General features: G+C 42.6%; 1 protein-coding gene and 1 long non-coding RNA gene across 2 annotated transcripts; one reads left to right on the forward strand and one right to left on the reverse strand.

Moving 5' to 3' along the window:
* Positions 1–415: 415 nt before the first annotated feature.
* LOC109031985 (uncharacterized) lies at positions 416–5,954 on the reverse strand. The gene is made up of 2 exons (XM_072300459.1): positions 5,364–5,954; positions 416–727 (listed from the first exon to the last, which is right to left on the reverse strand). The coding sequence occupies exons 1-2, from the start codon at positions 5,952–5,954 to the stop codon at positions 416–418; spliced, it is 903 nt and encodes a 300-aa protein (XP_072156560.1).
* Positions 727–18,231, forward strand: LOC109031984 (uncharacterized). The gene is made up of 3 exons (XR_011899888.1): positions 727–2,235; positions 2,278–7,099; positions 9,956–18,231. It is a non-coding gene; the product is annotated as an uncharacterized lncRNA (long non-coding RNA).
* Positions 18,232–18,387: the final 156 nt, after the last annotated feature.

An 18,387-nucleotide genomic window follows, 5' to 3' on the forward strand; every position in this document is an offset into this window, starting at 1 on the left:
ATTATATTATTCGACAATCCAAGTGTAATTTTTCCAAAACCATTAATCCGAGATCATAAACTTATCTTCTGCTCTCCAACGAACTCCGCTATTTCTAGAGCGCGTATTAAGGATCTTTTAGATGTTTCAGAGCCGGCGCACGCGACAGAATGATACCTCACATGACACTATGGGAACATTTTAAAATACGGAAATCCCATAGGGCTTATTATAGCCGCCAATTTGAATTTTATGAATTTTGTGGGGTAAATCGGGGTCGGACCGTGGTAATCTTTTTGTATGTTGTTCAGGAAGACCTACTGATGACATTTAAATAGGAAAAAATTGTTATGCAATTTTTCAGAGCACACCGTGTTTCTGCCTGACTACATGCTTTTTGACCTCTCTCGTGATGTTTTCACACATTGTCTGTGAACTAACAAGAGTGAAGAGGACGATGACGGTAAATAAATTTTAAAGAAGGGAAAAAGTGAACACTAATTTTATTCCTGAACATAAAGACATTAATACTTGTAGAAAAAATAGATTGCTTCCGCTGATTGATCAGGTGAAGGCCACCCTTGTTAAAGTCGTCTCTCTTAAGTCCAGATGTTTGGATCACCGCAATTCTCTTTTCATCTTCCTTCGATCTCGTTAACTTTTTGTGAATTCGTTTATTAACGGCCCGAACGTGTGCGTTAAATTTTGCATCCTTGTCATGGCGATGGAACAGCTCTAACCACACCACCTGGCCGCGCCAAGTCGAGAAATACGCTTGCAAATGGCGGTCCGCCTCAGCCGCCATGCGAACAAATGGACTGATAACAGGTAAACGGGGAATCAACGGGGAACAGGTAGGTAGAATGGATAGTACACGGAAGAGATCGAAATACGTCACGCAAGCGTAAACAAAACATGGCGCAGACACCGAATGCCTATCGCCAGGTCTTACATCAGCAGAACAGGAAGAGCGGGAAATTTGAAATGTATAGTGATAGAATGGGGAAGTGACGACACGAGGGACCACTGGCCCTTTAAATGGGGGACAGAAACCATAAAAAATGAGAGCGGAGAGGAGAGAAGGCTTCATATCAACGAGAGAGCGAGCTGAAGAGCGAAAACTGGAACATGAAACAGATGAACATGAAAAATCCTGAATTTGGCTAGGATACCTGTGCATGGCATGGTGAGCATTGAAAATAGAAGGCACGTCGGACAATCTTTTTGCCACAGGAGGAGACAAGAAGGTCCCAGGCACAATCCGCTACAGCACATAAATCCAAATGAATACCAGTTCTCTCCGCAATTTGCATGTTGAATTCGTGAAAAGCTCTCCGAATGAAAAAAAAGAAAGGGAAGGGGGACCTTTGACTGCGAGAAACTATGCAATCAAATTACTTGTAGCTAACTCCGTAGAGGAGGGCTACGTTGGATGACTTTCTTATCAAGGGGAAAATGAGGAAGGGACCGAAGGGGGAAAAAAATCGGGGGGAGACCGAAGGGGGGAGGGGGCCCTGCTCCCAAACGCGACGCGAACCGGACAGAAGCTTACACGGGAGACAAAAAAAAAAAAAAAAACACAACAAAAGTTGAACTTCTACTACACTCCGGATAATACAAGACAATAAAAAGAAGCAACCCTCCGAAGAGGAAATCCAAACAAAAAAGAACATGGGTGCGATGAGTAGTCGGCGATACCCCGTCTAGAGGCCCATGACCGAGGAAGGTTTGACCCAAATTTACTTGACACTGGTGACCCAGTCAGCTGGGTTTGCGATGCCGTTGTTGCATCTCTGAAAACCTTCGTATTGCACGTTAGGGCAATCTCGCAAGGAAAAGAAAAATAGGTCACAATCATAGGCAGGGCCGCCGACGACTCATCGGAAACAATTATGAGCATAACTCCATCAGTCATAACGATAAAGAAAAAGAAGTTGAGGTTGATGCGATTCTCAGAAAAACATGACTGACTTCCGGATAAAATGTCGCAAAAGGCGACTCGACAGTACTGCGGAACAAACTAAGCTCGCATCAACTCCGGGTATTTGCTTGGCGGCAATATTGCCACAGACAGAAGCAAGACAAGCTACTGCGAGTACTACGAGCAGCAATACGAGATCGTAGGAAAATCGGCTATACACCACCCGACGGATAAATACGGGTCAAAATTCAGCGGACAATTTTTAGCGTTAAATGATTAATAATCAACACTCGACATCCTCCTGCAATTCGGTAATACGGATGGTGGTACGACAAGCTAACCGGTGCTCTAACTGCCTCGGACGCCATAAGAGACAGGCTAACCGGTGCTCGAACTGCCTTGGACACCATGAGAGACAAGGCTAGAAACACCAGGATTCCATGTAAACTCGGGACACATTAAATTAAAAAGACAAACAATTCAGAGATGAAGGCAACACGCTCTTGCACTAAGAGCTCTCGGGAGAAGGAACGTGCACATCGGCGCCTTCAAAGGCACGGGTAGGCAACAGGTTATACATCACACAGGTCAAATTCAAGCGGAGTGACACAACGAACACATTATCAAAGGTGTGTAGAGAGCACTGAAACGGGAAACTCAAAAATTGCGCACGACAGCGCACGATGCCAGGGCTCATGCAAAGGTTGGCGGAGGCGAAGAATGCACAGACCGGGAGGGCGGATAATCTAGACACCATGGCGCACATCATTGAGACAACGATTAACTTAAACAATTGATTCTGAATTGGGCTAAGAAAATCACATAAACGCTTGGCGAAACTATAACACTCACGGGTCACAACATATCGAGAGAGAGTTTCGGGATAGGTCGTTCGCCCGGGGAAACGCCTTCAAAAGCCTGGGTAGGCCACAATTCGGGCGACCCAAGCGTACACATCAACCGTAATTTCTCTGAAAACTACTCTTCTAAGGGGATTTAAAAGAAAGGATACGTTGAAACAGATGACGAGTGCTCAGAGACCCTTTCCAACTAACTAGACTTTGTATTTCAAGTCAACTCCGGGAAAATATCGGGGGGCCATTCTTATAACGACTTACCTCCAATCGGATAAAAGACACAAGCACGGCTTAAGAGTAGATGCACTTATTCATTACAAGATAGGTCACACATCGAGATAACATGATTCACAGAAGCCGTACAGGCTTAAACTACCGCTCGACTTGGAGTGGCTCTGACAGGCCAATCTTAAGCGTTAAAACAAGAAAATTGGTGTGAATGTGAATTCGGGGGTAACAGCGTAAGGCAACTCTTGAATCGATATCTGGCAACACGGAAAAATAAGTAGAGAAAAACATGACACGGCTCGTACTGACTGAAGGTAAATGAAGTTCTCTGCTTCATAGTTGAAACTTTAGATTCAAATTGATCGACCGACACTTCACATTCAGGGAATACACTTTATATGATGCACTATTGATGATTCACTAAGACGGTGCGCTTTTCTCGAACCTGGAAACTGGATTCTGTATCGCTGACAAGAGAAAAAAATGCAGAAAACGAACAAAGACAAACATAGGCAATGGCAATATGAATCGGTTAGAGGATAGTAATTCGTACATTTCCGCTGGTAGTACATCTTTGGGGTTCAAATTTCGAATTTCATTCTCTTGTGGATAGGCACTCACTCGAGTGGCTCATGCAGCGTGCCGCAGTTGAAAATTACCTGAAAATCCTATAATCAAAAATCTCATTTCTTTCTGCATGCAACCAGATGATCCAACGACGACCAATAGAGACTTTGTCATTGATCATCTCAACACTGTTCGGATTAAAGCTCTTAGGAATTACTCAAGCTCAATGCTCATCGATAGCCGTTACTCAAAATAGCACTTTTGGTTTCATCGGCTGGGTACCGGGCCCACCGACTCTTATTCGGTGGCTTAGAAATTTAGCGTTGATCATCCTGTTGAATTACTTGGCCTCAAAAGGCCATTAAGGTGAGAGTACCATGAGAGAACAGGAAAATAAGGGGGAAATGATAGCGAACGGGGGGTGCCGTGACGCCTTCATGTGAAACGAGACTCGTCTGACGGGCTCGCTTTTGACCAGGGTGACTTAAGGAGGGATTGAGGACCTTAGGGGCACCTCACTAAGAACAAGAGCACCTTATTGAAATTGGAAAGGTAAATCACAAGGTGATTTAGGCTGAAGGCCAATTAGGTGGTTTTAGGCCACCATGTGCTCTCTCAGGGAAAATCTAGTAAATCGACACTTTTCCAGCATTCTCTCAGGGTACTCGAGCCACCGACATCATTAATGGACATCAAAGGAACATGGTTAACACCTGCAAAGAACTTGGTCTTCGGAACGGTCTCCGCACCTGACACGAGGAGGCACATAGGGGGGGGGGGGGGGGGGGAGCGCTCAGCCTAACATTTCCTAACACATTATGGGGAGGAAGTTTGGAACGAACTCACCAAATTGGTTGAGTGAAAACCCTCTCTGGTTGATTCGGAAGCGATTGCGACGGGACATCTCTGGAAACTCCTGCGACGACGGCGGCCCGAAGAGGAACAGCTCAGCTCATGGTGGTGGATTCCGGCATCTCAGAGAAGAAGTCCATCTCGACGGGTTGAATCAAATTGTCTTTCGAAATACGGTTTTCCGAAATGATATTCGACGATCGCATAAAAGGGATCGCGAAAAAGTTCGACGCGAATCACCGAAATTAGTTCGGATGACGATGGATAAATTCCTTCACCGTGAAGGATGCTGGCACGTTGTCGCGAATCTAAGTTCGACCGAAAATCGCGGATTTCGAACGGAAAACCGGGTAATTTTCGATGCCGGTCTTCAAACGGAGGTTCGCGGAGAAAACAGAATGAAAATCGGAACGGATCACTCAGAAAAACCGAGGAAAGTTGAGGAAATTCGGAGGTCTTACCGGAGAACGCGTAAAGCTAACACGGAGTTCACACAGAAGAATGCAAAGAGGAATAAGTTAGAGAACCAGAAAAGGAAGACCGAGGGAGCTAGAGAGGGACAACAAGAGAGAAGAGGGGGTTCCTAGAATCCGCGCCAAAAAGCTCCAGTGACGTGACTATTACGTCAGGTGACCTGATCAATTACGTGGGCGGATAGGGTTAAATTTTGAATAATGCCTCGTTGGCGCGCCGCTTGGGGCGCTGACTCATGGGCCGGCTTGGTTGAATCACTGGCGGCGACGTCTGACTTACTCTAGGTGAATCTAATCTACGTCACCGGGGTTTAATGTCGGAGATTCTCTCCGTTTTGCGTCATCGCGGGTGACGAACAAAGAGTCGATTGATCGAACGGAGTACTGAACGGTTAGTAGAGAGTGACGTCACTGTTTTCAACGCTGCTCAACAAAAGTGTCAAACAAGAAAAGATAAGGAACGCCAGTTATTGGCGTGAACACCACCAGACCGCCGTTCTGTCTCTCAGATAGTCGCCTCACTCGCTCCAAGTTCATTTCTCCAATAATTTCCGTTGGCTCTTTTGTCACGGTGACATCGTTGCCTCCGGCGATGATTACAGTCACGGCTTCCTTTCGAGGTCGAATATTCTCTGTGACCTCATTGAATTTCCCTGAAGGGTAGCATTCAACTTTTAAGTCTGTCCCAGCGCCTCTTTCTCTCAGGAGCCTTCCGAGATCTCGCCCATGGGAGCTTGCATATATCTCCATCTGTATCTGCAACAAATGAGAGAGTCGCCTTACTCGCTCCAAGTCCATTTCTCTGACAATTTCCGTCGGCTCTTTTGTCATGGCGACATCTACTTTTAAGTCTGTCCCAGCGCCTCTTTCTTTCAGGAGCCTTCCGAGATCTCGCCCATGGGAGCGTGCATATATCTCCATCTGTATCTGCAACAAATCATATAGCATTCTTACTTTTTTTACTGTCTCCTTTCCTAGTATATCTTTGGTGTGCCATTCCCAACACCATCCACTTACCATAGCTTCCTCTGTTCTCTTTTGGGCTCTTCTTTGGCGTGCCGAGCCCCACATCTCCATTATAGTCACTCTTCCCTCTTCTGCATGTACCTTCCCTACACAACAACCTCTCGACTTCCTGCAGAGTTGTTCGCCCACGTCTCTTAGTCATCCTATATCCGTACTATCTTTCAGGATGTCAATCCCAACACCTCTGGTACTGTATAATTACCTATTATAGTACTGTGGCACTATTAATATAGTGTGGTCTAGGAGGAGGGTCTCCTCCACCGCTGGACACTGGCCTCGAAAGTCAATGAAAAGGCCTGCAAAGGCTTCCTTCCCTAGATTGACCACTATGTCGTGACTAATATTCATAATGGTGTACTTGAATGCAGATACTTATTTCGATAATTAACAATTCTGATGATTGAATTTTTACATCGTAAATTTTTAAAAGGAAACAGATAACTCAAATTAATAGTTGGTGCTTGTAATCTCCTTGAATTTAAAATCAAGTGTTGAAAATACTCCAATGTTCAGGGAGAATAATAATGAAGTGGACTGTAGATTTCTCCCCCAGCCGTCCGACACCAATATGGGAAGGAATGGGAAGAGCTGATAAGGACTGATAAGCTGGCCTACCATTGACGCATGGGGAAGCCCTCAGATCACATGCTGAGAAAGAACCTCACTCCGGGCTCAAATATTGGACATACTGCATGGCTAAGCTCCGGCGGTCGGCGGAGTAGTCACTCATCGGCGTGGAATAAGAAAGAATAGAAAATATAAAACTAACTCAGGGAGAGCTACTTCGATAAGTGTGATGACACAACGCAAACTCTCATGGCACCGGTATAACTAGCAAAAAGATGGAAAAGGGATCTCACCAAAGCTGAGCTGTCGAGAAGCGGCATTACGGCGAACGGCTGATGCAAATCTTACCAGATTGCTGAAGAAAAGCAGGAAAAGAAAACTCGAGGTGAAAGCGTGGACGAAGGCAACGAAGCACGGTAGCTAGGGATAACCTCCTGGTACTAGCACAGAAGTAATGAAGCGGTAGAAGGGTCGGCTGTCGGCTGTACGTAGCTCGGGCGGCGGTACCGCGGGGGAATTTTGGAAGCGGACCGGCTCGGGTCCGGGGCTGGAGCGTGCTACCATCTATCGGTACGGTGGCATTAGATAGACGGCGCGGCGGGAGATCCGACACCTCTGTCCAGCCACGGGTACGTAGTACTCAACAAGTGTGGATTACTTATATTATTGCCGAATAGAGTGTAACTCCAAAAACTGTGTTGCTGCGATATGATTTTTAGTTGAATTAATAATTTTAATTGAGATGAATTGATGCCCCTGGTAAAAATAAGCCATAAAGGCGATAGAGAAATCTTATGGCCGGCTGTAGGATTTTCTATAGCTTTTATAGCTAGCGATAGGATTTTCTTATCGTACTTATGGCCGGCGATAAAAAGCTCTATCGTCCTGAGTGGCCGGCGATAGAACGCTCAATCGCCGGCTATAGCCACGAATGACCGGAGATAGAACGTTCAATCGCCGGCTTTAGCCACGAATGGCCGGCGATAGAACGTTCAATCGCCGGCTATAACCACGAATGGCCGGCAATAGAACGTTCTACAGCCGGCGATAGCCATGAATAGCCAGCGATAGGACGCTCAATAGCTGGCCATTAGTGGCTATCACTAGATAGTGGTGATAGGATAACGGCAATAACCATCCGCTGCCAAGACAGCCATCTGTAGTCGGCAACAGAATGTTCAGTATCCGGCGATTGGAAACACGCGTGTGCACGAGGGGCAATTAAAAAAGTAATTTTTTTTCGAAAATCATCATAAGCGCCAGTGAATCTATCCTGGAAATTTGTTTTCTAAACATATTTTTCTTCAATTTTCTCTCAATAATTCTTACTTTTCCATAATTTGATTTGTTTTTTGATTTTTTGATTTGAATCGGCCGTATACACTGTTAAAGCTGCCGGGCGAGCCTATATGGTATGGCGCGGGCGAAGTGCAACCACCAAGGCGTTGCCACGTTGCGAGCCGCATTCCGGTTCAAGCCGGTGTTGAAACCTCCATGAATTCCATTGGGGGAAGGTCACGATTATGTCCCCCGGGGTCTGAAGAACCGGGGTTACCCGTATGCCCGCATCCCGCAGGGCGTGAGGGGCGGGAAAGCAGCGCTTGTGCATGAGGTATCCGCTGCGGCAATTCCCCCATTCCTCCGCATAATTCACCGCTACGAAGTTCATAAAGTTTGGTACATCCTCGTGGTGCACCGCGTACCATACTTTGGGCGCACCCCCATGTGGATATTAATGGAGAGGAGGTTGGAGTCCTCCAAATGATACGCGAAGACCGTGCCTTCCTTCCCGTAGTACAGGTACTGGGACCCGACCCCGGCTATCGTGCCGGCTTTGGTGCCGTCCAATAGAGACGGGATCCTGTCAAGCTCCAGGACCGCGGCAGGAGGGCCTCCAAAGCGGGCTTCGGAGGGGGTCAGGTCGGCAGCATAAGTCCGTTTGGAGAAGGGAGGCAGGGCCATTCCTCTCCAGAACTCCTCCTCGTATTGGAGTAGGGTTCGTCCGCTCTCTGGTGAACCCTCCTGTAGGTACTCTTTAAGGGTCGTGCTATCTGGAACCTTTCGGCCAGTGACGGTGAAACACCGTCCGTCCCCGGTGATCTCCTGCTCGATCACCGGGAGCGGAGGCTGCTGACTCTCATCGGCTCGTATACATCGGATGGTTGTATCATATTGGTCCTTAATTTTGGCCTTCACGGCATTCGGGGCTCTGATCACTATTAGGGCTTTATCCGGGAGCATGCCTGTGGGAGGAATCCCGATTCCGTCCGACAGAAAATCCGGAGGGAGAGTGTATAGGGGAGTGAGATTCAGCGCATAGGTGCTGAGATGTGTCGCATGAGTGCGCAAAGCACTCCGCACCGGAGCTTCAGTTGGGCCCTAAGTCACGCGCACCTCTCTCTCTCGCACTAGCGCTATAAACTGTCTCTTCTTCCCTTTAGACCTATCACTCCCATAATGAAAATGAAAAATTTAAAGAGTAAAAAATAAATAAAATAATAGAATAGTGGAAATAATAGAATAGTAGAAATAATCGAATTACAGAGACAACAGAAGAGAAATAGAATTCAGTAAATTAAATATATGATAAAATGAAGTCACTAAATTGAAGTAAAAAATTAGAGGGAGCAAGGAGATGAGGTAAAAAAATGAGGTGACGAAAAAAATAAAGTATAAGGGAAAAAACTAAATGAGGTTAAAGAATAGAATGAATCTAAAAAGTAAACATGATGAAGTATTAAAATAAATTACAGTAAAAAATAAAACAAAGTAAAGGAATAAGAAGTAAATAATTAAAGAAAAAAATGAAGTACTTGAAAAAATAAAATAGAGTGAAGAAGAAAATAGAGTCAGCAAGGAAATAAAACAAGTAAAACGATAAAAAATCAAAATAAATTCACGGACAAATCCAGGCAGATTGAAAATATCCTAGTTGCCCGTTCAAATCGACATTAAATACCGGCATTGCGTCAGAAAAATGCATTTCTCTGTGATAGCTCAGTCGGTAGGGTCTTCGGTTAGTATTAGGTAGGTCCCGGGTTCAACCCCCAAGGTGGGTAGGACAATTCTAATCTCAAAACCGACTAAGGTACGTCCCAGTAGTTTTATTATTTTTATTTTTCATGGTTTCAAAATTTATTTCCACAATTAACCCTTTTCCACCATCCCCTAACTGTGAACCCCTAAATTTTCTATAGCCGGCGATTGAGAATTCCTACAGCCAGCCATAGGAATTCTCAATTGCCGGCTATGGAAAATTCCTATCGCCAAAAGGCCATGTTTCAATTTACCATAGGATTTTTCCTATGGCCGGGCTATAGGTAATTTGTATGGCTTATTTTTACCAGTATGACCTTAATTTTTCTGCAACATCTTCCTTGCAGTTTTCTTTCCTGCAAAATAATTCAGAACATGAATAAACTTAGCTTTACGTTAGAAAAATAAAGTCAACTGTTGCTAATCTTTCTTTAATTTTTAAATTGTAGATTTCATAATGGACACATCTCTTCAAATTGACGAATAGCCTACTTGGAAACCCTCTCGTTAAAAAAGAATTTTTCTGGAGTTCGCACGAGAAGCATCGGAAGATGACGGCGCTTCAGAATGTACATAGCTGCTTGAGGAGGGGAGATCTCATCTTCCGGGTCTCTCATATTAACTACGTAAAAATTAGCCTCTCTAAATACTCAAACTTGCTCCTCGATCAACGAGACGAGAGGAGAAATTAAAATAGCGCAAGAATTTTTGCACAGGGGAGCTGCCAGGAGAGTTAGTGTTTTTCCTCCACGCTGTAGGAGCGAGGAAAAGAACATTCTTTACGGGATTGTCCAATAAAAAATTCACAACCTCTCCTTCTGATCCTCGCGTAATTGCTTCTGTACGAGGTATTGCAAGTCTTCTAACGTCCTACTGTTACCGTAGAAAAAACAGACAAATTATGGAAAAATTGGAAATCAAAAAATACTAAGAATCACTGTTTCGCACAAGAGGGTTGAGATTCTCCATCACGGATGTTTGTTCAGTGATAATCTATCGAATGAGCGCAAAAGGGAATAAGCAAATATATATTAATCGATCGATACTTACTTCTTCTTCTCGACGTTCTCGTCACCGCAGCTGTAACGAAGATGCCGTCACTGTCGGAAGTGGAGTTGCTCCGCGAGCTTCTCGGGGAGGCAACTTCAGAGTAGGACTTCGGACGGATCTCTTCCCCTTCAGAGGCAGGCTTAGAAGGACCCTGTTTGGGCGGAGAAGGTTTCCAAGGTTTCCCAGCAGGGAACCCCCCGAACTGTCTTGAAAACGGATCCATTCACAACAAACTTCTCATCTTTTCTTCTCTTTACATTCTGGAATGTCTTGAATTTACAGTTAATATTCAGTGCCAAAAATAATTATCAAAGAATAAAATTAATGCATAATTTTTTTTTTAAAAAAAAAGAGAAAAAACAATTTAACTGTTGGAAAAATGAAATACATTATGCGTAGCTACTCCATCACCGCATCACTTGGCCAGAAACACACGAAAAAACTTTACTTTATTGACTGAAAAATGATGAATTTTAAAGCATTTGTAAATATCATGGAGGTGCCACAGTTTAATCTCTTCTCGATATAAAGAAAACCCCACATACATCATTCCAAAAAATTCTAAAGAACTGCTCCTCAGTCCATAATAATAAATAAAAAATACACTAAAACAAGTCAAAGTTTTGAAGAGTGAGGCGTTAGTTTCCCTTCTTAATCTATTTAATCTGATACTGTCACATGTACAAAATATACCACACATCATTGTGAAAATTATTATTAATCATTAAAATAAGAATTTTTTGACCGCCCTCTAATGCTTCACTGCTTGGCAAACTAAACATAGTTACGAAGCCACAGGCAAGTAATTTTCAGTGAAGTACGAACCTATTCAGACACTAAGTAATTGCCTAATGGAAGTTGCCAATAGCCTCATTCCCCAGCCATTTAGATGTACAACATCCTTGCTCACATGCTGAGGATCCTGCACCACTTTCATCCCGTTATTTCTGGCGATGAAGGCAATCCATTTGTGGCCTTGACTGGTTTCCTCACCCAGAAAAGGTTGTTTTGGGGATAGGAGGCAGGGTAACACGAATTATATTCTTGAAGCGTGATGCCACAGCATTTCTTGCCAGATCGTGATAGTGAGAGTGATCGAATTAGCCATTCTTCAGGAAATCGTTTGTTTGCAGAAGGAGACCAGGTTCGTTGATTCTAATAATGTTGTCTTGTTACAGAAATTACTGAACCTCTCAAGTCATTTTCCCCTAGTGCTCCCTGAGACTGCTAAATCAACTACCGGTAGATGAACATTTTTTTTTTGAAGAACTGAGTTCTCTGCATTCTCCTTAAAATGCTATCTCCCAGCAAGAGAACTTTCTTCTGAAAGAAGACAAACAGTATAAGCTAGACATAAAATGGTGATTCTTTCATTTTTTCATGACGATCAATATTTGTATTTGCATAATTGACCTTAAGTTTTTTCAAGGTCGTTCTTCTCCGGAAATCATCTCTACCTCACTGTGTTAAGGTGGAGTATTTTTTTAAAACATGCCCCAGACGAAGACAAAAATGTAAATTAAATTTATAAAAAATAAGAATTAGAGGTGTCTTCACTTAAAATGGCAGTTGATTAATCCTGGACCAAAACAGCCCCTTCCAAACAGAAAGTAGACAATAGCGAATTCATTACCATTTCTTCTTTGTGTGAAGTGAAATTTTCTTCTTCTTCTTCTTTCTTTCTCGAAGCAACCCTTAAATTTTAAAATTTGACGCAAAAAACATGAAAATTTGCAGTTTTAGTTAGACATTTAATGTCTGGCCTCTCTCATTGACTCGATCCACTGTGCGCCGCAGCGTGCTGCAGCTGCCAGCACGAAAAGCGCACTAACGCCATCAAACCTAAGGGGCTACTTCACGCATTGCGCAATGCTTGAAGTATCCCTTTAGGTTTGTAGGCGTCAGTGTGCATTTCGAGCTGGCAGCGGCAGCACGCCGCGGCGCCCCCCAAAATTGCAAGAACATCATTTCGAGCGGCATATTTTTAATGATTATTCTTGAACGCTTGAACGCACGAATGGATGAAACCACCATGTAGCCAAAGAGAAAGAGCATAACACACACCATGATCGCCGGGCTATATAGGATTGAGAGGAGAGAGTGATTATTTTACAGCGCTCTTCGGTGAACACTAGAGCATGCCAGCACTTGCTCTGAGTTAGTCTCTCGATAGCACCAAAATAATCCTGAAGAATTCGATACTTTCTTGGGTGCACCGTTCTTGCTTCCTGAACACGGTCAGAATTAAACCCCACTCGAACTAATTACTTGATTGGTACAAGACGGAAACGTCTGGTGTCCGTGGCTACGGGCTTGCCGAATCTATAGAAGGCAAGCAAGACTTTTCGTCGGAATACGGCGTGTTTCCGAGGGAGCATGCAACGCCGTGGGTGAACGGGCGAGATACAGTGTGACCGCAAAATAAACAAAAAACTTCCGTGGTGAATGACTAGGGTTTCATTCTTCATCGCTCGAAGACCGAAAAAAGTGGGGCACAGTGTGGTCTCGATTTAATTCTATCGAATCAGAGCCGTGTTCATAGTCGCCCCTTCCGTGGCGTGGCGTGAATTGCGATGTATCGATTGTTATGCCACTCAAACCCATGGTAAAGAATCGATTATTAAGGTGTTCCTGGCGAACACCCTGTTCATCGATCTTTTTCCATAGGTTCGAATGACAGATCAATCGGTGTATCGCAAAGCACACCACGCCACTGGTATGCATAGTATTGCATAGTCGCCCATTGAACAACACTTATCCTCGAGTAAGCTCTAATAGAAAGGAGTTGGAGGTTTCTAACGCAGAAAATGGATAATTTTATTTTAAGCGTCGAGTGAATTCCAAAAATATTGCTCAGATGAGTTCTTTTGGTGATAAATTGCGATGTTGAAGGATACCCCTCGGTACTTTTTAAATTGTCAAATTACTAGAATCTTCGCATTGTTATTTTATAAATGCTGAGGCAGCGATTCATTTCAATCTAATTTAATGTATCCTACATTAATTTTTCACGAAGTTCGTCGAAATTTTCCTTTTCTTGTTGAGGGCAGGCGTCTTTGAATTTACTCTTTGACCCCTAAATACAATAAGTCTTCCTACGAGGAAACCCCGCCCAAAATACAACTTGAGGCCGGTCTACATGTTTGGTTTTGAGCTACTATGATACAGAAGTTTCTTGTTTTTCCTTCATCAAAACCAAAAATTGCTCTAAGGCTGACGAAGATCTTGGGAGCCGCGCAGGATCTCATGATAAATGAGTACGGAAAGTATATCTTGGTTTGCGGCGTTGCAGACCTCCTATACCATACTCCATTGAATTTTAATGGAAAACTATGCTAAATGGTCACTTGGAAACTTACGTGGCCCGATGCCCGAAAAAGGAGCAAGCCGATTCAACTTGAAAGGAGACTTGTAAACTTTTACAGCATCTGAACAATAGTCAGTTGTTGCCTATCGTAGTTATTAGTATATTAGTATGATTAAAATGTCCGATGAACGAATAATCTTTAAATTAGAAAAAAAGGGGAAGAATTGGAAGAAAAATACATTGGACCCTATACTAGGTTTGTTAATAGAAAAATAGCTTCGTTAATATACTGAAAAAAAAATTATCGCAATCCCTACTATATTCCTGGTTGATTTTGGCGCCAGATACAGGTAGTTTCACTGGACAGAGGTATGGTTGATCCAATCACACTATTCGCCGACTCACCTGTACCTCTGACCCGTGCAACTGCTCTTACGTCTGGTGCCAGAATCAGTCAGGTTTATAGTTGGAATTGTGTTACTTTTTTTCAGTGTATACAAAAATAAAAGATTTAGTTTCTCGACGAAATAACTTTGCACGGGACACTGTTTACAGTAACACTGTGCACCAGAAAATGGACTTACCGGCATTTATTTGATTCTTTAGTACAAAGGCGTCACTTGCAGCGGCATACCTCCGTCTTTATTTCAAATAATCCCCCTGGAGGCAGGAATCTCCAAGAAGGAATTCACTTTATACAGTGTTTTAGCATTATTTCCAGGTATCCTAACCTTTTGACATATTGAATGTAAATGACAGCCATAACTTTAGGATTCGCTCAAAGAAACGAGCTTACCAACTTAAATCCTAATCGAACTGAACGTGAAACCTCGTTTACCACTGAAGACGACGTCAACCGAGACAAATTTGCAGGAAACCTATATGCAGCTCACTGCGACTGGAGGGATATGAAATGGTCGGGGACATCAGTGACAGAGCCCTCCATTACCCTGATGCTATCGGTTATGTCACGACAGTTGCCTCGGTTATGCTCCGTCCGTCATGTATGATGTAAAAAGTATTTAAAGTATTGAAACACATCGGTGCCGGATAAAAAGCTATGGGACCGGTTTCATAAATGTTTACATTTGACTGGAGTGGTACCCCGGCTGGGGTTTAGTTGAACACTTGCAGGAGCAGATGTCAATCATAAGTATTTCCTCCAGCAAGTGATGAAATGAAGCCAACACATAGCCAGCTTGGTTCTTTAAATAAACTTCCAAATATCTAATCCTTTTTCTATTCGCCTAGGATAATGAAAACTCTCTAACCGAAATTGTATAATCTAACACACCACGGAAAATAAGCTTAAAGACAAGCCGATGAGGCATGTATACAAATATTTTAAGCAGTTAAACTAACAAAGCAAATGAACTTACAGAGCAAAGAACAAACAAAGATACCCAATAAATTTTTACAGTGGTCGAAGGTAAAACAAATTTGATCGGGTGCCGAAATGATTAATGACAGTAAGATACCAACGATTATTATTTTGTTTTGGGCTTTTCATCAATTCTGCCGTGCCAAGCGAGATCGTTGTATGTAACATTCGAGAATTGCCAAATTTCACCGGATAAAACATTTATTCTTGTGGAAAGTTTTGTATATTTTTCCTTGAAATTGTCAGATATTTTAGATTGAATTGTGAATAAATTTTCTAAATATTTTGGGGGAAAAATATTCACAATTTGCCGTGCAAACTTGTTTTCTATTGAAATAGATATGGCAATGTCTGAAGGGTTTTACGGCGTTCTTCCTCAGTATGTCAGAATTGTCTTAGTTAATTTTTAAACCCTTAAAATTTTATTGGCTGCATGTACGAATTGCATCTACGCACAAGCGAGACTTCTATGATCCCTAAAGGTACTGAAGTATTATTCACTCTCCTGTTAATAGATATTGGAAAAAAAATCACATTGGATCTAGAGTCCAGACTTTTAAAAACGTCGACAAGAAAAAGTACTCTTGATTCAATCGGAATCTAGCTTAAATCAAGAATCAAGCCTCTTAATAAAAGCGGATTTCGTTTTGATTCAAGCAAAAATCCGATTGAATCAAGAGTAGTTTTTCTTGTCAATGTTTTGAAGAGTCTGGACTCTAGATCCAATGTGTTTTTTTCCCAGTGTACAGTATTTTAAGCTAAAAATTGTTCCTATTTTTCAACAATTTAGACAAACATACCAGTAGGTGGTACGTCGTATGTGTGACTCCGTGGTTGGTTGTTCCCACCGTGAGCTGTGTTATGGCTGAGCTTGATGACTCTGATTCGGTGGATCATAACTGGTGGTATGAATTTGGGCGGGATTTCGACTTTTTTAAAACATTCCAAGGGGTCCCTAACCAGCACATACCCCTCGAAAGAGGTGTTCCCTTTCGTAGCCCGATGTCGTTCCAAGATCTTCGCATATGACGACATGTCGGTGTTATTTATGTCTATCTTCCTAAGGAACCAGCCCTCTGTATCCTGTTGTACAGAACTCTGGCTGTTTGGAGATAGGACCAGGTTCTTTAGGTTGAAGTTTTGTTTTTCCTGCGTCATTCATTATCGACTCATCCTCCAATTTATCTTCCCATTCCTTATCATCCGATTTTGGGGACATTTTTTCGGTCTCTTCCATCTGAATATCTGGTTCTTCGTCATATATTGGCATGAAGGGCGTCATCATATCCAGGATATTCTCCTCGAATACGATGGACGCTGACTGAAATTTCGTCTTAAACTTTTGTGAGGGCTGCCAAACCGAGGGTTCATATAACTGAATTTGAGCCAAATCCAGTGAGAAAATAAATGCGATCAAAAAGGTAATAGTTGATAATCCGTACTACTTTACAACGCCCATTTAGATTGAGCGTCACGCCAGTGAACCTTTAAAAGCACAATTTGACAGGCGGGCCCGCGTTTACTTTTGACGAAGCGAGTTGTCCAATAAAATGTGCGTACATTAGGGCAGTTGAAGACGGCCGATGAAACTTATCGGCGTTTATACGCGCGGTGCAGCGTGGCGCTAATTCCCAAGTTGCGTCACAGTGAAGATGCTGTAACGCTGACGCCACAGTCACCGTTAGACCTCCGATGATAACGTTCCATGTCCACAGGCAACGCCGCGCCGGGACTATTCAACCATTCTATAACAGGATTGGTACAGGTATTGCTTCGCAGTTTCGTCCTGTCTTTTACAAGTTTGTAGCATAGACAGTTGTCTAACTATGATCTATGTCTAATAATGATCGAAGTATTCACTATCAGAAAACTGGAATAAATTAACTGTTGGAAAATCATGGTTAGTTTCGTTCTTTGGATGGGTTTTTCTTCACAGGGCGAGGAATAGAGAATCTGTTTACCTTAACAGGATTTGGACCATTTCGCACCATTCCATAATAGGATTGGTACAGGCATTGCTTCGTAGTTTCGTCCTGTCTATTTTAAATTTGTAGAATAGACAGTTGTCTAACTATGATCTATGTCTAATAATGATCTAAGTATTCATTATCAGACAACTGAATATTAACTCTGTTCGAAAATATTGGTTAGTTTCGCTCTCTTGAAGGTTTTTCTTCACAGGGCGAGGAATAGAAGATCTGTTTATCTTAATTGGATTTAGGCTATTTTCAACCTTTGATTAGGCCACGAAGGAATCACAAGACACACGTAAGTGACTCTGGAATTCGCCTGCTTCTGCAGCCGTCTCGCCAAAATTGTTTGTCTTGTTGGACGATTCCAATTTATTTTCATATTAATTTTGATAGCAGGTTTGGTTCCTCCTCCCTTAAATGATGCGTCAAACGGTCAACAGAGCTTGCGAGTCTTTGGCATATCTATTGTTCCAAGATACCTTGACGAAATTATTAAAGTCTAATTGATGAAGAACCCTCGGTAATATATTTGCAGAAAGTAACGGAATAAGAAAATCCTGCGTAATATGGCTTACACCGTTGACGTAAGACTTTCAAATTGTATTTACCGACAGCGTGTTGGAATACAAATCAATATTTGCCGCTCACTCAAACACTCTAGCTGATGTGCTGATTCGAAGAATCCAGTCTCACCCGAAGTAAATTTAAGGACGGTTGTCGACTTCTCCTCGTCGGTTTATCGAAGCTTCTAAACTCTTGAAGCTTGAGTGCAAATATCTGCCTCATATTTTTTAATACGATGTCAGCTGACATACGAATTACTCATTCACGTTCACGAAATCGAGACGTAATCCGCCTATTGCGCGTCATGCAAGTCGCGTCATTGCGCGATTTATATAAACTATTAATTTATTAATTAACTTACAATAATTATAATCATAAAAACAACAGAAAAAAGCTAGTACTAATGAAATAGAAACTATTTTAGACGTAATAAAAATTGTAACGAACAATTTTATCTCTTACTATCGCCAGGACAATTCTCCGCGTTTGATTATCATTTGCAATATTTTTAAGCGGAATTTTAAATAATTTATAAGCGGAGTTAATAGCACCTCATTTTCGGTGTAAAATTCGTTTTCCAGAAGAATCTCAAAAGAGTCTACCACA

This window comes from Bemisia tabaci, chromosome 5 (assembly GCF_918797505.1).
Source record: "Bemisia tabaci chromosome 5, PGI_BMITA_v3".
Classification (NCBI taxonomy): Eukaryota; Metazoa; Arthropoda; class Insecta; order Hemiptera; family Aleyrodidae; genus Bemisia; species Bemisia tabaci.